The 22,668-nt window shown below is 41.2% G+C and overlaps 1 protein-coding gene across 1 annotated transcript in view; it reads right to left on the bottom strand.

Moving 5' to 3' along the window:
• The window catches only part of PTPN5 (protein tyrosine phosphatase non-receptor type 5), a 65,117-nt gene that overhangs the window by 23,266 nt on the left and 19,183 nt on the right, over positions 1–22,668 (bottom strand). Inside the window, exons 2-6 of the mRNA XM_082000732.1 lie at positions 14,727–14,902; positions 13,695–13,814; positions 11,763–11,846; positions 6,471–6,709; positions 2,984–3,173 (exon numbers count right to left, since the gene is read on the bottom strand). Of these exons, the coding sequence (XP_081856858.1) occupies positions 2,984–3,173; positions 6,471–6,709; positions 11,763–11,846; positions 13,695–13,814; positions 14,727–14,902 (809 nt within the window). The remainder of the gene's footprint in view (positions 1–2,983; positions 3,174–6,470; positions 6,710–11,762; positions 11,847–13,694; positions 13,815–14,726; positions 14,903–22,668) is intronic.

Below are 22,668 nucleotides of genomic sequence, written 5' to 3'. Positions count from 1 at the left end.
AATCCTGAATATGAAAACACTCATAGTGACTAATTCATTGAATAATATGCATGACAGCATTATGTTAGCTCCTAATATTATTAGAACTGAATCGCAAGTGTAAGCACAGAAATAACCAAAAGGTGGTAGGTAAGATACTCTGCTCCAAAAGCGATGGACCTCAGACACCATCTTTTCTGACTCACATACCTTCTTTCTCTCTGAGGGTGAAAGGAAATAATTTACTAGTGACTTTCACCAGCAACAAATTATGACACACATTATGACAGGTTGGAGTACTGACCTGACTCTATGGAGCTGGGGGGAGTGTCACTCTTTTTGCTCACCACACTTAAAAGCTCCACGGGCAAGGACAGCAAACAGGTGTTCAGGGATTACCTGCTCTCTACACTACTGACCCAAAGAACACACAAAGATGGAGGGGCTTCTTATTCCCCCCACTCATCTTCTGCAAGTAAGTGGCCAACACCAGCCAGGAACAAACAGGAACCTTCTACCAACTAGAGTCCGTGGGCATGTGAGGAGATGGATGTGTCAACCAGGCTCAGCAGAGTAAAGGCTCATGGGAGCTTGGGAGCAGCGCTGGTCATCCCAGCTGCTGCACAATGGATTTGAAAAGTCACTAATGGACTTACTGGTAATAGGAGTCAAGGTTGAGTAAGACAAACCTCATACAGGGAAGAAATTAAGATGAGTAGAGCTATGGACTATGTTAAATTCTGGAGCTTCAGAAGACTGACTACCTGTATTCTGCCTCTTACACAGCTCTGAGCATACTGTTGGGCTTAACCAGAGGCAGCTGATGAGAAAAAAAACATTTTATTGAATAGTTTCCTATCAATTTGGGAAACTGCATGGAAATGAAACCTTCATATTTTCCTCAATTGTTACTTGATATTGAGTCACCCAAAACTCTACTTGAGCCAAGCTCCATGGTCTGTCTTTGGGACTTAGTCATTCACTGCTCAAGCAAATTCTTGGTGAAATCAATAGGACTTCTGCTTGAATAAAAACTCTGAATCTTGTAAGAATTTCAGGACTTAGCTCTGCAAGTGACATCCCCTCTGACTTTTCTTCAAAAATGAAACACAGCTGCTTGCTTCATTGTGGGTCTGGACTTTGAAAACCAAGTAGGTTAGACAGACTGAAAATACATGATGCAGAGCTAGCTGGTGATGACTATTTCATAAAAAACTCCCCACTAGTTTACAATTTTTAATTACAGAAATGACATTTTGATTACACAGCATTTTTATCTATGCTTTTTCAGTTTTCATTAAAGAATCGAAATTACTTTGGGATAGTTTGGTTGTTGAATGATTTTTCTGAACACCAGGAAAACTAATTCAAAATATCTCAGAGAAATTAAGCATTTTTTCCCCTACTTTTAACATTATTTTCTTTGCTTGAAAGCTACAGTGCACCTCAGAGACTGATGAAACTGTATGTGGACTTGTTCAGCAGTCAATTCAGGCATTCACTAAGTGAACATTTCCTCCCTAGAACAGCAATAGATGCTTTACTTTGAAAGAATCAGGGCTTGTCTACACAAAAGCTGCTTTTCTTCAACTTGTACAGTACTAAGTGAATTAAGGGCCACAGATATCTGGTGGTCTATTTTAAAACAGAAGTCCAGACTATTTCATCTCCCCCCATGCTTTTGAAGTGAAAAAAAACAACCCCGAAATTGCACAAGGAGGGAGGACAGCAAGTGTTACTCCTGCTCTTTCAGACCCTTGCAAGTCATAAAGAGGACAGGCTGAAAGGGCTGTTATGTTGCAAAACATCAACTTCCCCCTGCTCTGCTGAGAATCCATGCTTAAGAGAATATTTGACTTGGCAGCATTAACTTCAGTAGCTCTTGATCATGTGCTTTGAAATACCCCAGCATGCAAAGACTGTGCCCTGGTTACCTCCCATCTTGTGCATGAATTTACAACCCTGCCTAGTAGACACAATACTCATAGCCACTGCAGCATTTTGCATATTTTTTTTTTCCATGTATAATAAACATGACAACGCCTATCACACAGACACTCAAGCAGCTAGAGAAGAGGCTCATGGAGTGCAAAGATTTAAAAAGCCAGTGTAGTCAACACACCAAAATGTATCTGGCCTTTATCCTAAACTACGTAAAAATCCAATTTTCAACTGCTTGCTTCACCTGTGTACGTATATTTTTTCCTCAAAATAAGGCAAAGAATTCTTTCTCCCAAAGTGACTGTGGATACAGTGAACATAATTCAGATTCCTAAAAGCAACTGACAGAGCCGTTTACAACTAGTAAATGATTTTTGTGCAGAAAAAAAACACAGTAAGATATACTTTCTATGGCTCCTGCTGAGTGACATAGTCATCTTGTGCTTCAGTTATCTGAAGAACATTCAGGCTTGGCAAGTAGCTCCGTGCCAAGCATTCAACAGCAAAGAGCATGCACTTGGACTAATTTAATCCCTAGGGCAACTCCAGACACATTTCATAAATTATGCCTATATAGCAAACTTGGCTTTTCTTCTGTACCTTAGTGAAAAATTTTGATTTTTTTTGTTAAAAAGTAGCATGCCGAGAAGAAGAAAGAGAGGGAGGGAGAAAGAGAGGGAGGGAGAAAGAGAGGGAGGGAGAAAGAGAGGGAGGGAGAAAGAGAGGGAGGGAGAAAGAGAGGGAGGGAGAAAGAGAGGGAGGGAGAAAGAGAGGGAGGGAGAAAGAGAGGGAGGGAGAAAGAGAGGGAGGGAGAAAGAGAAAGCTTTTTTTGTTGTTGCCAGAAACAATTTTCTAGTTTTTAAGTGACAACAGCACTGAAAGCTTTCAGACATTGTCATTCCATGGGATGACAAATTTCAGAATTGCATTAAATGCTTCACTGATGGAAACTGAGTTTGCACATACTAATTTTAGACTTGCAGAAAATAATAGCAAGGTTCATAGAAGAGAGGTAACATCCCATTTTTCTGATGCTCCTAGAAGAGAGAGGTCAGACACTCACAAAGAACTCTGCCTGGAGTATGAAAGGATCCAGTGCTTTCTTGTGCAGTTCCTCTTCAGTAAGGACATTTGATGCTGTCTGGAGATATTCTTGGGCTGACTGTTCCCGTGGTGACATGATATAGCCAAAACCTTGCTCAGAACAGCCTGGGGTACACATATCCAGTGTGAGTGAAACATTTGAACCTCTCCTGCAAAACAGAGTGATTGGAGTTTGCTTACAGCATAACAGACTGACCCATCATTGTCAGCAATGTATACAGTCCCAATGACAGATCAACAGCAAATCTGAAAAGCAACCCAGCTGGTTCTGCTTTGTACATTATGGTCACTAACTGTAAAAAATGGATGATGCTTCTTGTGTAGACAAGAGCAGAAGATGATTTTGTACACCAGAATATGAAGGCCAACACTTTCAAAGTGTTGTCTGTGGTAAGGTAACTGCATACTGTGTCACTTAGCAACTTGCTTGCCAAAGATGTTGAGCAGGCAACTGCAGGACAGTTTTCATACTTGTCTAAATCACACCATATTTTCAGATACTTGAATATGGACCAACATTTTAGACACTAGAGGTGAAAACATTGGTTGTAGTTTTTGTCAGGCCGCAGTAGGGTAAGATCTTGGGATAAACATTACCAGCTCATTAATAAATCAGTTAATTAAAAATTAAATTTAAAAATAAATAAATAACAAAGACATGAGATGCCAAACATTACAGCAAATAGTTTTTCTGTCTGAAAAACTTTCTTTCCACAATGGTACATCACAAGAAAGGTAAAAAGAAGGGCCCAACATTTTAACAGTCACATTAAAAACAGAGATGCTGTTGAGTGTAGAATTTTTAGTGGCTTTTATTTGTTAGCCACACAATAAAACAAAAACCTCAAAATACCTGCATTGTTTAATGAATGCCGTTTTAAAGCATTTCTGAGCTTCTGTCAATCTCGCATGTTACAGACAAAAGTAAGATTCAAATGCCATCAGTGAATCTATATTTAAATATCTTTAACATAATAATAAAATCATACAATATGATGATTACTACATGGACTGTTCTATGCATCCACACAGTAAACCTATTTTTGATGACTCTCAACTGGCAAAATCTAGCTGGGAGGTGTTTGCAGGAGCTAATGAAAAACCATGCAAACATGCAGGCATGTCTAGCTCACAAAGATGACAGGAGAAGTTGTTACTTGGATCACTGCCCTTTTCTGGATTCAGGAGTTTTTCCAAAAGAATGTGCAGCCAGCCTCCTGCTATGATTCACAGTCATGGGGAAATGATTTTGGATGAAACATGACCATTAGTGGTCAACACTGAATCTTTAGTGACACCTTTCAAAAGATTTTGACCCCACCCTGTGTGCTGTTAAATAGCTACCACATTCCTCCCCAGAAATAGATGCATTTGATAACGAATGCTTTTGGTTCTTTTAAGGTAGAAGAGGCTACATAGAGATGTTAATAGTTCTTCAGCATGAGGAAATGCGATTGTTTCTTCTTAAGAGTAACATTCAGTGCTGTTTGAATTTAGCTAGTGACTACCCTTCTAATGGCATAGGTGGTTAAAGAATGAGAGGGAAGTAAGATGGAGAAGCAGAATGGATGCAAAAAAGGGATAGGAAGGTAATTCAACATAATACCAAACAATGGAAGAATGACCAATGCTTGATGTAAATGAAATCTGTCAGAGCACAGCCCAAACCTGAAATGATATCCGGCTTCTTAAGGACTCGTAAAACAAACTTGTTTTCAACATACACATCTTAAGTGTACATGTTCTACCTAGTGTAAGCACTTCAAGCAATTGCTTCCTTTTTCCTACCTCTACTTCTTTGACAGTTTTTTAAATTGTAATTCATTACTTGAATCAATTGATATTCCCCAATTGATATTCCCCACTTCTCTTGAAGCAGCGAGTATCTTTCCTGCAGGCTAGCAGTCACTTGAGAAGAAATGTCAGCACCTTTAAAATGAGAGATGGAATGAAATCAGGGATGATGAGGCATTTCAAGACCAATCACACCCATAATGTAAAACAATGGCAAAAGTCACTGAGAGCAGCAGGTTCAGGGACAAGGCCAAGAGGTTACTGCAATCTCATATTTAAAGTAGAAGATTATAACAATAAAAGGTAGGACATTTTAGGACAAATGTTGTAACCAAGACTAAAAAGTGAGTAAAAACATTCTAATCTCACAGAGTGCAAATTAAAAGCCTCTTCTGTAACATTCCCTTTTACTGTCATGTGACGTTTTGGAAACTCAGCATCATACTTTAAAAAAAATAAATATCTAAGGTCTGCCCTTTGTTTTAAGTTTTAGATATGAGAATTAACTACGGTTAGAACTCCAATTAAGCTTGAAAACCTAGAAATAAAGAAAGGTGATACTTTGCTATGTTTGGCCCTTCAGTAACCTCATTCTTTTAACATCATCACCTTTGTAGAATTTCTTTATGGGATTTCTATCCTCAAGATCTTTGTTCTCTTTCACCAAGACAACTGAAAGAACACAAAACAGAAAAAAGATGCAGCCTGCCAACAATATAAATTCAGTCTTCCTGTGGTACACAGAAGAAAGGAAAGGAACCTTAAACCAACCTCAGCCTCAGAGATGAGGTTGTTAAGTCTGATGTACTTCCTTTCACTCATCCATTCACTCACACACACAGACACACTGGCAAAGTGCAATAAAATAATCTTATGGATGAAAGTATAAGGATAGTTCAGTCCAACAGAACACCCAGTAACTCCACTGAACATTCCCCCATTCACACACTCTGGAATTCACCCACCTCTGGGCCTTTCAAAGTTCACCCATTACAGGTGACCCTTCTGTGAGATGCATTTCTCCATCTTCACTCAGACAACACAAATCAATGCTGCATCATTCCTATCTTCCTTTTATCTTAAAATTGCCTTTTCCCAGCTGTGAATCTTTCTGAGAAGCTCCATTGCCCTGCTGGTTCAAGGAGTGAACACCAGCTAACCCTGAAGTTTAAGTGCTCAGTTAATGTCAAAGGAATTCATTTACTTTTGGACTAACCCATTTATATGAGAATTACTGCAGATTATTACTTGTCCCATGGTTTGCTTTTGGAGAAAGGAATAAAGAAAAAAATTAACAAGATCCACCCCTTTTCAGAAGTAAACGCTTTCATGGCCCTATAGTGGATTTCATGCTATGCAGTTGCCATTGTGGGAAATGGCAAGAGACTGATCAAATACAAATGGCTATTTTAAAGGAAAGAAATTATGCTTTTGAATAACACTTGTTGATAGCTGTCTAGACACTATGGGTTTTGGCTAATATGCTTATGACTGGACTGAAAACAAGACAGGAAATAATGCAGGTACTTGGCTTTATAACCACATGAAGTGAAATTCATGAAGGAAATGAAGTTTTTTACTAGGCACAGAACTCCTAAATCCACAAAACCTGGGACCAGACTTTCCTCTATTAATAGTCACATGTACCCTACCTTTCTTGCAAGCCCACGGATTTAACCGTTAGAGTAGCTGGATCTGTCTCCGCTTTAATGTCCATTACGCAGTCAAAGACCGGAGTCTCTGGTACAGGATCCAAATCTAGGAAGTCATCCTCATTTTTATCCTCTGTCCACTCTGAGTACGTGAATGAAGGCTGCCGGCTCACAGATTGGCGTCTGTCCTCTTGTAGCGGAAAGGGGGAGTCTGGACGGGCTCCAAACAGATGCCAAAACTGGAGGAAACAAACATTTAAAAAAGCTTTCTGCTTGTTGCCAGCCCTTCCATACAGCCTAGAGGATGGGTCTTTAGGGTAGCGTCCCAGCTCACTATAATGTGTTAGAACTGGAAACTACTGAAGAGGACAGGAACGTTCCATGCAGGAGTAGCTTTGTGGTGCATGTTACAAGGATTCACATCTACCCATTCAAACCTGCTTTCAGCTCCAGAGGTTTCCACAGAGCTGGCCAGGCTTAACTCAGGGATACAGCGGAAGCAGAATGTGCTTGTGACCATCATATGCAAGCCAACGTGGTATCACTGTCCTTTTTGTTCAGTTGCTTACCCTTCCTTGGTTTGTTTACAACACAAAAATCTACTGTACTATTCTACAGATCATACCTCTCCTGACTTAAACGATCTTCCATCTAAAATTTAGATAAAGCTGGGTTAAGAAAATATAATTTTCCTGAACTGCACATCTTTGATAATCTGGCACTGTACCACAAATTCATGTGTAAACCAGTAATTTTTTAAAGAGGCCTTTATTTTGATGTGCCTGGTTTTGAGGCTCAGAATATTCCGTATCAGTTTTTGGCCAGTGGCAGAGGCTATTCTGTAATCTAATTATCTGATTTAAACATGGTATAGTCATTAAATAATAAATCTTGTGATGTTCTAGGACATAAATGTAATATTAAGGATTATATTATAAATTAATGAAAGGTTTGAAATGGCATGAATCTAAACAATTACCGTATCATAGTGGTCTGCATGGATGCTGTGGCAGACTAGATGATTTGGAGATTCTACCAGTAAACTGTTTAATCCTCCACACAGGCCTCAGTTAAAAATTTCAAGGCCACCTCTGAAGTCCAGGATCTGGAACCTCAGGCCAACTTCATCCCTCTAGCATTGAATCAGGAGCAGCATCACTCAGGCTAAATGTTATACAAACCATATTGTACTTTCATGCGTCCTTTTGAGAATAAGAACAGGTTGTATTTTCCAAAGTAAAGCGTCTTCTGTCCTTTTCTTATATGGCTTTTAAATGGGCAGTTGAATTTAGAAAACCTGCCATTAAAAAGGGTCAAATTTCTCTTCCTAGGCTACTAAAGCACATTAGCTTGTATAGGATTTTGAACAACAATTTTCTTGTGCCTGTGTGTCTTCATGTACTCTCATTTCTCTGAGCCTAAAGAATGAAAGGAAGTGAAGCAAGTTCTCATTTCTGTCCATAGTCAGCTTTAGCCAATGTTAGACTCTCACAAAGCAGCAGTATTCGACAGTTATTTCAAACAAAATGGTTTTTTGTTTCAGTTAATCACAATACACGGTAATTACAAAAGCAAGATAGGAACATGATTGATAGACTTTTATTTTACACAAATTCGGGGCCAAGTCTGAATCGAATCTGTCCTACATGCCTGGCCTGTTGGATGACAAGCAAGAAGCCTGAAGATTTGGTTCTATTTTCATTCCCCAAGATTAATTCTAGAGCTTGGCAGTCCCACAGTACTAGCCATGATTCTTTCACATACTGCAAGACTGTAATAGCTGAGCAGTTCACAGTGTAAAGTATCTGCTCGACAACTTTATACTGGTGGAGAGTGCTGCTGTTACTAAAATCAACACTTGTGCCGAGGGCCAAGTGTAAGGTCTAGGTAACAACTATATGTTGCAGATTCTAGAGCTGGTATGGTGACACAGGACTCATTTTACTGGTGATTTAACACACTGTAAATTCAAAGGACTAAAAAGTTCACCCTAGAAACAAAGCAGCTTTTCTTCCAGTTGAAAGAAGTGTGTGGTAAATAAGGAGCTGCCCAAGGCGCTGGAAGAGATTAAGCTATACTTAAAAGTGATGGGGTTAAAGTAAATAATGGAAAAATAGTCTGAAAACCTGTTCAGGAGGACTACATAGCTCAATGCTGGTTCTCTGCAGCTGCCTGGGTCTTAACACACCATTATATGAGACAGAAAACAGACAGCATCACTGAACAAGCCTCAAGCAATCTATCCAGCCTTCTATTTTCACTGATTGCCAGCCTCCCAATGCATTCTGGTATCTGGGTATTCTCAGGAAAGTGCCTCAAACACTAGGTGAGGTCTGTTCTCCTGAAAAAATCATTCTACATGTATTAGAGTCACAAATTCCCTAATACAGGAATGAGCTGGACTTTAGCATGTGCACAGATCAGACAGGACCTCCGTTCTCTTGGTATCACTTCTGAGAATCTGCCTGACCACGATTTCTCAGCCTTGTTACGTGGCCCAACAGTCACTGCTCTACATTAAAGCAATAAAGTACCTGTTTAAACAGGTACATTTTTTCCCCTTCCCCAGGGAACTACTAAAGCATTACCGTAAATTACCACAGTTGCTGAATTAAAAAAAAAATAAAAATGCATAAGCTGCTTTTCACTGGTATGCCATCTGGTATATACATCAGCGTGGGACTGATGTATCAGGTCCATCTATACAGAGAGAAGGCTATATTTGGGAAAGAAAGATTTCGTCATAAAGGCACTCCTCAGTGTAAAACGTCCCTTCAAGGTCCCTTCCAGATAGCATATTGCTTAAAAACCATTAAAAAAAAAAAAAGAGAGAGCGCATGCGTGACAGAGATCACTCAGCTGAGACGGGGAAAAGAAAGAAAACAGTCCTCATGCAACTATCTGTTGTCCACCAGGCTGGGATTCCAGAAACCCTGCTTAGCTCCATCACTGTTATTTGCAGTGTTCTGCTAATGACTGTTTTACACCTTATTCCCTAAATGCTGGTAGAAGCAGATGTTTTCAAATTACAAAGCAGCATGACCTGATATGTCAGAGACTAAGATTACAGGCACGTAGGAAGAGACAAGGCTCATATGCTCTCTCTAAACCGCCTCTCTTTACTAATGGCACTGTCAGAGAGAACATACTGGGCAAGATGGACCATTGGTCTGAACTCACAGGATGATTCTTATATTCTGATGCTCTGTGACTTGTCCAGAGAACAGGCTGTCAAACAGTGACATTTGTGCCTCCACTCTAGCTAGAAGGCTGTTAACACAGACAACAGGAATACAAAAGAGAGCAAGCTTGACTGTATGGGAACTGTTATAAAACCGTTTCTGTACAAAAGTTTTAACCAAGAATTAAAAATGGGCCAAGTCTGCTCTCATTTACACTGGTATAAGTGTTCACTTGCACGGAGTTACTACCCACGCAAAGCGGTTCAAACTACAATCAAAATTTCTGGGCACAGAGAGCTTGCATTTAAAGTTACTTTTTGTGCTAAGAATGGGTCAGCAATAAAAAGTTTCCATCCACCAAGAAATAGGTTGGATACGCAGAAAAATCACACCCCTGCTATTTTGATTTACAGTTCAGAATGTTTTGCTGCAAAATTACCTGGAATTCACACAGTTCATCACAATTCTCAGATATCTCATTTTTGTTCTTTAATATTCGCAATTACAAAATGACCAGAAGTTTATTTTTTGAGGACAAAATTCATCTGTATAAGGAACAGCAGCACCAAAAAGCAGAAAATTGCACAAAACCCGCTAACTTCCTTGCCTACATCAATGATCACAATAATGATCTACTTTGCCTTGTGAATGGTTTTAAAAAGTACATTCACCCGACACATTAAACAGAAGATTTTGCCACTGTGCTGCCTCTGAGTGAACTTAATCACGGTATGTAATAGGACAGACTTCCTACCAGGGAGTGTGGCCAGCAAACCAGAGGAGGTATTCCCACCTCCTTGGCACTGATGCAATTGCATCTTGAATACTGCGTCCAATTTTAGGGTCTCCAGTTTAAGGCAGATATAGACAAACTGGAGGGGGCCCAGTGGAGGGCTATAAAGGAGGTCAGGGGTCTGGAGCACATGACCTTTGAAAGAGGTGGAGGGAATTGGGCTTGTTCATCCTGGCAAAGAGGAGGCTGGGGTGATCTAACAGCAGCCTGCAACTACTTGAAGGGCAGCTCCAGAGATAATGCAGCCAGACTCTTCTTGGTAGTGGCAGCTGATACCTCAAGGGACAATGGCCACAAGCCGCAGAGATTCAGCTCGGACATTCAGCTTTGGGAAATTCAGAGCAGACATTAGGAAAAAATTCCCAAGAGTGCCATGCAGTCACAGCACAGGTACCCAGAGAGATGATACATCTCCTTCCCTGGAGGTTTTAAAAACCTGTGTAGAAAAATGCATGGCTGATGGTATGGAATGTTGGCAACAGCCCTACTTCAAGCAGGACGTTAGACTAGAAAACTCCAGAGGCCCCTTCCCACCAGTGGTCCTGTGATTCTATCAAGTACTTCATTATACTGTGCATCACACAAATGGAACGTACATCATACATCTTCAGCTTCCTAAGCTACCTGAAGGTGCAGTGCTGTAAGGACAGGAGGTGATGTTCCACCTGCAAGTTCAGTAACTGCATTCCCACTCTATCAGAACAGTATACAGGGGTATGAAAAGTCACGTTCAATTAGAGCTCCCTAAAAAGAAAGAATTCTCCATAGCTTTCCCATCTATCACACACCTTTGTGCCACTTACACAATCAATGGAGAAACACAATACACTCCTGTTCCCAAACAACTGAAAGCTAACTAGATTAATTGTAGTCATGCCACTACTCTTGCTCCGCAGCTGGGGCCTTGGCCTATATTTACAAGGGCATTACATTCACAAGTACACTGGAGCTCCGGAACAGCTCTTTCTGCTACTTAAGTCAATAGATGCTCTGCTGCTTTATGAATTGCCCGCAGTATTAGATGGTCCCATTACTGGACCACATCCCTTCTACTTAAGTGAAAATAATTTTCCCATCTGTGGATAGAAAGAATAAAAACCATCAGTGTAATCCCCAATTCATCAAGAAATTGAGTAAAGATAAGTGTAGTTGTGATTCCTCTATGTAAAGCAAGCAGACAGTTATAGAGAAATAGCCCCAAAGATGTTGCTTTACAATCAGCTCAGGCATAACATCAACAGCTTGGGTGAGTTAGACATCTTATAAAAACTCACTGAAAAAGGGCATGAATATAGTTTGCACAGTATCATAACTTACCAGAGATCCAACAAATAACAGTCCTAGAGAAGCTAAAGACAGCAGGATGTATGATACCACAACGCTCCCGATTCTAGTCAGGTCCTGTGAAACAACAGAATTGACGATGATTCATGAAGTATTTAGGGGCACAGTATAGCATCTGCATGCATGTTCTTGGCAAACTGTGCATTCGTTCTTGGATTTCCCATGCAGATTTAGTCACACCATACTCTTCTCTGTGGAAAAGCCACCACCAAAACCAGAAAAAATGCCAGGCTTTGGAGAAGACTGAAATTGAAACCATCTCTGAGCCCTGGCATCTCAGGAGGTCTAAAAAACAGATTCCACTGTGAAGGCAAACAGGAAATGTGCTTCCTATACTCATGCATTGCCAAAATTGAGATCTGGATCCATGTTTCAATTCTGCAGTCTGGACCAGTGTTTCATTGCCACAGTCAGTGTAATTATACTGTGGGAAAAGGCTTTGAAGAAAGTTTTGTACTGTTCCCATGTTTGTAGGTTCTTACATAAAACCCAGCCACAGAGGACTTTTCTATAATTTCTATACTTTCTGCAAAATACCATCAGGTTCATTCACAGCGCTGGCAAGTGAAATTCACTCCAATGTCTCAGTCATATTTAAGTAGTTTAGAGTTCAGCCTATTCTCAGTAGTAGGTGCAAAATCCAGCTGTAAAGGGCTTCAGTGAGCAAGGAATTTTACTGTTTCTGACCCACTAGCACAGCTAAAGAAAAATTCAGAGTTAGGAGCTTTCATTTACTTATGTCAGAAGATTTCTCCAACTTTACTGCTTTCAAGTCTAAATTTGCACGATAAATAGTGCTATAATAAACAGCCCTCAAAGATATGCATTAACATCTGCACACAGTCATACTTGGGGTGTTCTTGTGGTGCATTCTAGGAATCGTCTTCCTCCACACTGAACTCTTATTTTAAGTCAATATACCATAAATCAGGGATTTTCTGTAAGGAACAATTTGTTAATGATTGACCCACTGCAAATAAGATACAGGCGATACTCTATGAAGAGCTCTGATGGTGCATAATAAATCCAACCGAGAAAGGGCAAAGAAAAAGTGCTTCTTTCAAATAAACAAAAGAGTAGGTGACATGCAGCTCAAACACGTTGTTAAGAGAACACAGAAAACAGTCTCCACTGTACTTCAGCCACAAGAGGCACTGAGTCAGATTTCCTATTTGTACTGCATAGCCTCTCCTATAAAGATTATGTACAATGAATCTAAGCTTCTGATAGCAAATATATTTCACCTGATTTTTTTAAAGTAGCTGCTCACTACTTAATTAAGGCTCTGTCCACACTAGAGAAATCTGCACTGGGTATAATTACCCCAGTAATTTATCAGGTGAATCATACTGGTATACATGTCATTATGTCATGGTGAGAAGCTAAGCAATTTTACTGGGGTAGCTTTTAGATATAATTGAATCTGTACACCTAATACACCTGAAATACTTTTATTGCACATAGATAAGCTTTAAACACTCAATGGAAATTCGTGACCGAGTATTTAGTGATTTGTACCCTTTATGTGGGTTGATCCATTCTTCCAGAATTTAAGCTTCTATCCATCCTGATAAATTAAGTGCCAGCTCTCCCTTTACTGTGGACTAAACCTTAGTTGACTAATTTCTTATTGCTTTGTTTAATTTGAAATCATTTGCACATTATGAAAAATCTGCTGTGCTGATCTGACATCACAGCTAAAAATTCAGCCCTATATCTTGAAGATAAAATACGGATTTGCTTTCAGAAAATTCTTTTCACCATTTCAGGACACACACAATGCAGCTGTCACTATATTATATGAAGTACATGTATATTATACTTTTAATCAGAAGAGATATTAGAAGCACCACCCAAGGCTACTGACACCAACTATATAATCAGAGAGGAGTAACAGGGACTTACCTCCCCTTGATCTGACAAAAACTGTTTAAATGGGGTAAGCAAGTAAGACAGCAGGTCAAAGGCATTCTGAGCTGCTGGGATGGTCCCATAAGTGCTGTACCACAGCATCACGCAGAGAAGCTGTGCAATCAGTCAGAAAACACATAATGAGCATCTCTCATTATACAAACATTCATTTTAATTTCAAGACTGCATAATTAACTAATTTAGCTCTCATTGATTTCATGTTGATCACCATTTTTGCTTTAAGAAGTCAGGTATTTTCTAGGCTGTAGCTTAAGAATAAAGAGACTGAAGGCTAAATGCTCAGCTACCATTAACTAGATGTGTATCACTGAGTTAAGCAAGCTTACTCTGATTTACACTAGCAAAAGGACTGCCCATGTAGCCTGTACACTGAAAGAGCAACAGATTCCTCTGACTTCTGAACTTTCAGAATTATTACTTTTAGATCTACTTTAGATCTGTTACTAAAAGATTATTAAGGCCTATCTCATACTATGCAAAGCTCTCACAAATAGCCATGTTCACATAGGCATCCCTATAAACAGATACACACACAAACATATACATGTTGAAACATTTCATTTGAACCACTTAAGGTTGCTGCACACACACCACATGAACCTAAAAATGCAAGAATGCTATGTTTAACACTCTCACAGAGAGGTATACCCCCATCCCCAACCATGAAGGGCACACTGCAACTTTAAAGGAGGAGACACATCTCAATCTACTTTTTAAAAAGACTGTTACTTACCCCCATACATATGAGCTACAGAAGATGGATTTGTTGGGAGACGGGTCATTTGGCAAAGGAGGCATTTGCAGAGGGGCAGGGAATGGGATGGCAGTCTGGGACATCAAAAGGCAGGGGCTGTTTGCAAAGCAAGGCTGTGAGAGGTGGCTGCAGAAATGAAAGAACTGCAGCTGTGTCCATTGCTACATCTACAACAAATGAGGAGGAAAACTCCCAAGCCAACAAAGCTTAAAAGGGTCCCAGCATTTCAAAGTGATGACAAGCTGCCTTACCAGTATCTGTGAGAGGACAAATAGATACATGTTGTCTCCAGGCATTAATCCATTCCACCGGGCAGCCCAACCAAGCAGTGCTGTTTTCTGGGTGTTTTTCAGGGACTGCTCCTTCCTGTTCTGCTGTCCTTGTTGTGCTTCATCCATTGACTCCATAACTGCTGGACTGGAAAGACCTTCACATGAAAATGACATGTGCAGGGAATGAATAGTATGTAACCCCGCAGCCACTGCAGAGGCTGCAAGGACTATTGTTTTCCTAGAGACGATGGTTACCTCTCAGTTCTGCATCAGTAAGCGCAGCTCAGGATTGTGAGCGTCACACTCTGTTAGTGCAGCTGTATTCACCTGCCTTCGTCTGAAAAAAGTGAGTGTGGGCGGATAAATTATTTTCCGTTTCTTTCCGGAGGTGCAGATTCTGTGCTTTGTTGTTAATAAATTCTCATTTACATTGCTGCACCTTTTCGTTTTTACTTTTTAAAAGGAACCATCTGTGCTATTTCCTAGCTCCACAATTCCTGGCTACATGGTGGCAGAGAACCTATTTTGTCCCTCCCTGCCTCAATTTCTCCATTTCCCCTTATTTGTCTGCTTTATCCAATTTGATTATAACTTTCTGAGATAGAGACTATTTCATGTTATGTGTCTGAATAGTGCTCAAGGGCTCTGGGTTTTGCCTGAGTGTCCTAAGGCACTAACAAAATAGACTTTATTCCAATAACCTACTTCTTGGATAAATTCATACTCAAGAGTTATTTAATAATGTTGTAATGCTATTCCATTGAGTGGAAATATGCACTGGAGTGGCTAGTCCCTCAGTAACAGTATTTTGAACACAGTCTGTGCAGATATAAATTAATTTACAAGCTAAAAAAAGTGAAAGATCAGACCCATTTGATGTAAGCACTACTGATTCACATCTTCCTACATGAGGAAAGGCCCAAGGCTGCCATACGTACAACACTGTAACCTTAAACCTAAGCCAGCCACCTGTGCCCCAGGGAAAGGCCCCATTGTTGGGCCTTCCATGGTTTGTTGAGGTCAGGTTTCTACAAAATGTTCCCCTCCTCACACATTTCTGTCTCACAATAATATCACAGTATCACAGAATCATTAAGGTTGGAAGGGACCTTCAAGATCATCAAGTCCAACCGTTAACCCAACATCACCATGTCCCCTAAACCATGTCCCAAAGTGCCACATCCACACATTTTTTGAACACTTCCAGAGATAGTGACTCCACCACCTCCGTAGGCAGCCTGTTCCAACGCTTGACCACTCTCTCGGTAAAGAAATCTAAACCTCCCCAGTGCAACTTGAGGCCATTTCCTCTCGTCCTATCACTAGTTACTTGGGAGAAGAGACCAACACCCACGTTGCCACAACCCCCTTTCAGGTAGTTGTAGAGAGCGATAAGGTCTCCCCTCAGCCTCCTCTTCTCCGGACTGAACAACCCCAGTTCCCTCAGTCGCTCCTCATAAGACTTGTGCTCCAGACCCCTCACCATCTTCATTGCCTTTCTTTGGACATACTCGAGCACCTCAATGCCCTTAGTGGCTCTAAGTCAGATAAGCATCCATAAACTAGCCACAGCTCTAATTAGGCAAATGAAACATAGGATCAGCTGAGGGCCTGGCTTTTGGTACAGTAAGGATTCATGAAAATATCCCATTATGATTTCTAAAACACAAAAATGTGAGAGTAGACAGGAACGTGCAATGTTTATTCCTACTCTGTGATTGTTCTTCCTCCCCTCACTGAAACAGACCTTTAGGACATCCATCTCTGCACAGGAGAACAAGGTGTTTGGGAAATGCTGATGGCTTCCTCTGCAAGGTTCTCCGCTCCCACAGCTGCCCAGCAACAAAAGCGTCATCATTGTTTAATGACTGGGGAGACCCAGAGACACAAGGAGCACCTGCAAGGTACTACCAGATACTTCCCCAGCAGCTCAGGTTACTGGTTTCTCATTTTCAAAATATCTCTACTCAGTATATGATAGGTAATGGCCTCAGCAGGATATGCTGGGTATAACTGGTTATATGTAGCTACTTCTCAGGAAGCATAGAGAAAGTGCTTCTAGATAGACATACAGCCATTGTGCAGCAGGAAAACTATGATATAGCTGCCATCATGGAAACATGGTGGGATGACTTGCACAACTGGAGTGCTGCAATGGATGGCTATAAACACTTCAGAAGGAATAGGCAGGGAAGCAGAGGCGGTGGGGTAGCCCTGTACATTAGAGAGTGTTTTGACTGTCTAGAGCTTAATGATGGTGACAACAGGGTTGAGTGTTTATGGGCAAGAATCATGGGAAGGCCAACATGGCAGATATGGTGGGAGCCTGTTATAGACCACCCAACCAGGATGAAGAGATAGATGAAATATTCTTTAAGCAGCTGGGAGAAGTCTCACAGTCACTAGTTCTTATTCTTGTGTGGGACTTAAACTTACCAGATATTTGCTGGAAATACAATACGGCAGAGAGGAAAGAGTTTAGGATGTTCCTGGAGTATGTGGAAAATCACTTCTTGACACAACTGGTGAGTAAGCCAGCTAGGGAGGGCACCCCACTGGACCTGTTGTTTGCAAATAGAGGAGGACTTGTGGGTGATGTGATGGTTGGAGACCATCTTGGGCATAGCGATCACAGAATGACAGAGTTTTTGATTCTTGGAGGAATAAGGAGGGAGGTTCAGCAGAACTGCTACCTTGGACTTCCAGAGGGTAGACTTTGGCCAGTTTAGGAAGACTGGTTGGCAGAGTCCCTTGGGAGACAGTCCTGAAGGGCACAGGAGTCCAGGAAGGCTGAACATTCTTCAAGAAGGAAATCGTAAAGGCACAGGAGCATGATGTCCCTGTGTGCCAAAAGACAAGTTGGCAGGGAAGAAGACTGGCCTGGCTGAACAGTGAGATTTGGCTGGAAATCAGAAAAAAGGAGTGTTTACGACCTTTGGAAGAAGGGGCAGGCAACTCAGGAGGACTACAAGGACAACACTGTCGTGAGGTTATGCAGAGAGAAAATCAGAAGGGCCAAAGCCCAATTAGAACTTAATCTGGCTACTGCTGTAAAAGACAATAAAAATGTTTCTGCAAGTACATTAGCAACAAAAGGAGGGCTAAGAACCTCCATCCCTTATTGGATGGAGGGGAAACAGTGACAAAGGATGAAGAAAAGGCTGAGGTACTTAATGCCTTCTTTGCCTCAGTCTTTAATAGAAAGACCAGTTGTTCTCTGAGTACCCAGCCCCCTGAGCTCAAAGACAGGGACAGGGAGCAGAATGAAGACCCCATAATCCAAGGGGAAACTGTCAGCGACCTGCTACACCACTTAGACACACACAAGTCTATGGTGCTGGATGGGATCCACCCAAGGGTACTGAGGGAGCTGGCAGAAGTGCTCACCAAGCCACTTTCCATCATTCATCAGCAGTCCTGGCTAACTGGGGAGGTCCCAATTGACTGCAAGTTAGCAACTGTGATGCTACAAGAAGGGCCAGAAGGAGGATCCAGGTAACTACAGGCCTGTCAGTCTGACCTCGGTGCTGGGGAAGGTTATGCAGCAGATCATCTTGACTGCCATCACGCGGCACATACAGGACAATCAGGTGATCAGGCCCAGTCAGCATGGATTTATGAAAGGCAGGTCCTACCTGACCAACCTGATCTCCTTCTATGATAAGGCAACCCACTCAATGAATGAGGCAGAGGCTGTGGATGTTGTCTACCCAGACTTTAGTAAAGCCTTTGACACTGTTTCCCACAGCATTCTCCTGGAGAAAGTGGCTGCTCATAGCTTGGACAGGTATACTCTTCACTGGGTAAAAAACTGGCTGGATGGCCAGGCCCAAAGAGCTGTGGTGAACAGAGTTAAAACTAGTTGGCGGCCAGTCACCAGTGGTGTTCCCCAGGGCTCAGTTTTGGGGCCAGTTCTGTTTAATATCTTTATCAATGATCTGGACGAGGGAATCAAGTGCACCCTCAGTAACTTTGCAGATGACACGAAGTTGGGCAGGAGTGTTGATCTGATGGAGGGTGAGAAGGCTCTGCAGAGGGATCTGGACAGGCTGGATCAATGGGCTGAGGCCAACTGCATGATGTTCAACAAGGCTAAATGCCAGGTCCTGCACTTGGGTCACAACAACCCCATGTAACACCACAGGCTTGGGGAAGAGTGGCTACAAAGCTGCCCAGCAGAAAAGGACCTGTGGGTGTTGGTCAACAGCCAGCCGAATATGAACCAGCAGGGTGCCCAGGTGGCCAAGGCCAATGGCATCCTGGCTTGTATCAGAAACAGTGAGGCCAACAGGACTAGGGAAGTGATCATCCCTGTACTTTGCACTGGTGAGGCCACACTTGGAATATTATGTTCAGTTTTGGGCCCCTCACTACAAGAAAGACACTGAGGTGCTGGAGTGTGTCCGAAGAAGGGCAATGAAGCTCGTGAAGGGTCTAGAGCACGTCTTGTGAAGAGCAGCTGAGGGAACTGAGGTTGGTTAGCCTGGAGAAAAGGGGGCTGAGGGGAGACCTTACCACTCCCTACAACTACCTGAAAGGAGGCCGTAGTGGGTGTTGGTCTCCTCTCCCAAGCAACAAACGACAGGACAAGAGGAAATGGCCTCAAGTTGTGCCAGGGGAGGTTTAGATTGGATATTAGGAAAAATTCCTTCACTGAAAGCGTTATCAGGCACTGGAACAGGCTGCCCCAAGGAAATGGTGGAGTCACCATCCCTGGTGGTATTTAAAAGATGTGTAGACATGGTACTTAGAGACAGGCTTTAGTGGTGGATTTGGTAGTACTAGGTTAACAGTTGGACTCAATGATCTTAAAGGTCTTTTCCAACTTAAGTGAGTCTATGATTCTACATCATACCATGGGAATATGCTGAAATTAACTGACTAATTGCCAGGAAAGACTCAGTACATTAATTTGCATAAACCCTATCAAAATTTCATATTCCATACAAGTCAAACCATGGAAAAATATGGAACTAAAGAGGTAAAATCAGAAGTGTCAAGAATCCTAGCCTGTATTTCTCCCAGTGGTAAAACCTCCTTCACTTTCATCTATATGTCTTTAATGCGAGAAGACAACCACTTGAAAATACCACTTTTCAAAGAAAAGCAGACAGTTTCTGGAATACAGCTCAAGAGATCATGGGAGCTCTACCTCCCTGTCCTTCAGGCTCCACCTGGTAATCTACAGCCCATGACAATCCCCCAAGAAATAGAAAGCTCAGATGCAGTCTTTGATGTCCAGAGACACGGACCGTATGCTTAACACCTGACTTCTGATACCATGCTACATAAAGCTGGACTCAAGTTCTCAAGGAGGACAATACAGCAGCCACAGCTAAGGCTGCCTAAATACTTTCAATGATGATGTTTGTTTTCATTTTCTCTAATGTGCTAAAATTTAATGTTGAAAATTTAAAGTTGAAAATTTTCAAGCTTCCTAACTACTTCATGTCTCACTGGATTGAGGGGAGAACCCTTGTTAATGACTGCCAATTTTTTTCCTGCTACTTTTGTGGGATGTGTATGGTCTGTGTTTTGGAATAGGAATTTAAAATTTAGCAGGGACAGAATCTTGATGTCAGAAATTATTTTTGCCATCCATGCAAAAAGACATGTACCTGTGGCTGAGAAGTAAACCTTCAAAAATATCTATTTACATATTGTTTATTATGGCTTGCTCCTAAAGTCTCTAGCCTTCCATTTTCACTTAGCATGTTTTAAGTTCTACTCTTCCTTTATCTGCATTAAATAATGCACTTCTTTCCCTAAAAGCGGCTAATGAACTTATTTATTGTTTTTCCAAATCCTAGTGACTTCCTTTCTTGGATATTCCTCCCCAAAGCTCAAGATAAAATACACACAGAACTGAAACATCTTTGGGAAGACATGCAGAACAAGGAGACAGGGAATGCAGATTTCAAGCTCAGCTTTCAACTATTTTTTATAAGTCATAATATTTCATATTTCAGAAGATTTTTTTTTTTTTAACTGACCAAAAGCTCATTCACCTGCCTTATGCAACACAAACAGAACTTCTTTGTTTCATTCATGCAACTGCCTGAGATTTTACAAGATCACTTCTGTCTTGGTTTGAAACAGAAGCCTGACTCTGATATGACAATGTGAAGGCCACTTAACCACATGTCTTCTGGAACAAAGACATCAAAGTTAGGGGACCGCTCTGTGTCTGTAACCATGGGGATTTATGCCTCTCCACAGCCCAGAAGCCCAATTCCCAGTATTCCGGTGTTGTCTAGCAACAGCTGTAAAACTGTAGGAGTCACATTCTCATTCTTATGACTGTCCTACATGAAGGACAATAGACTACTACTACCTTCAATTATTTTCACTGCATAAAGTAGAGATCTGGTCTACAGACCTAAGAGCCCAGGATTCCAGCTCTGCTGAAGTGATACTGTTGTCAACAGGTATCTTCACTAATACAGTAAAAGACAATGGGGGCAAGAACTAAAATAATGGAGAACTGTCTGAATTCATATGTATAAATGTATACATTAAGATTCATGTCTTGGGTATACATAGAAAGTGCCTTGGATTAATTAAAGCCCACTCAAAAATTTGCTACTCCAAATCACAAAAGATAATATCCAGTAGTTTTCCTGTGTCAAGGTCAATGTGAAATCTTGAGACACCTGACAAGGATCCAGTAGGAGTGAATTAAACCTCCCCTCTCTTAGTGATCTGACTGACAGTGAAATCTAACATCCATATGGTATCCTCCTGAATTCCTGCACCATGGAGATTGGTATTCAAGTTCCATAAGTACTTCTGCTTTGATGCAGGACTCTGCTTGCTAGAAAAAAACCTTTGGCAGAAGAATTAAAAGGTCTCCACATCTGTAGCAGCCGCATGTCTTTTTAAAGCAACTTGAAATTTCGAAACAGCATATAAAGCACCATAAATTTAACCATATCCTTGCTGTTTAAGGAAAGGAACTTTCTGGATCAAGCCAGTGACCCATTCATCCTGTATTCTTTCCTGAAACATAGACACTAGTATAAGCTGCCAAAAATGAATGGCACAACATTTTGCCATGGAATACTCTATACCAGGAAACATCTTTGTCCACTCACAAGGTAACAGCTGGCTTCCATAACTCAGACAATGACCATTTAAAAAACCCCTGTGCCTCCATCTTTCTTTTTCTGACTTCATATGTGGCATTAGAATGAAACAATACCTATATACACTCTCAGAAAACATGTGCTTAGAGTACTAGACTTAACTGAAACACTGAAAGGGACCATAGTAAGTCAACAATGCCTTGCAGTAACAAACATGCCATGATCCAGTGAAATGTTGCTGTGGGCAAGGCATCAGCGGCTCTGTAACTCAATTGATTCATACTTAGAGCCTTCAGAGAAAAACAAAACAAAGAACAACCCCCCAGGACTACGTATCCTGGTTGTATTTCCTAATAGTCAGCACTTTAAAAGGATCTTGTGTCCTCTCTTGTGCATGGGTGCTAATGCTCAAGGAATTGACACAGCTCTGATGGCAGACTTAATTTAACAATGTATTTTTGAGGTTAAAAAAGACTTGTTTCTTACCAAAAGGATTTTTATAACAGAAATAAAATGTACCCCAACAATGAAAATAAGGGTGCTTATACAGTTATTAAACTTTTACTTACATCCATCACACTGTGCCTGTAGGAATTATGCTTCTGAGGGACTAGGTGGTACTGTCTTTTCACTGGGAAATTCAAATTTTGTTAAGGGTGGCAGCTGCTTCATTCATGGTGGAATCCCTGAGCTCTGTGGAACTACCTGCCAGACACACAAGATAGGAGGGGAAAACAGGCCTCACCTGTTCTGCCAACTCTCAAGCTGCAGTAGTCACATCACAGCAGCTCAGCTGCATTGTCCCATATTTGTTTTACATGCGTGGAGATCCATAT

This window comes from Phaethon aethereus (assembly GCF_964289735.1).
Source record: "Phaethon aethereus genome assembly, chromosome: 5".
In the NCBI taxonomy this organism is placed as follows: Eukaryota; Metazoa; Chordata; class Aves; order Phaethontiformes; family Phaethontidae; genus Phaethon; species Phaethon aethereus.
Note: the sequence above shows the minus strand (reverse complement) of the source record. Positions and strands in the feature narration are given on the sequence as shown.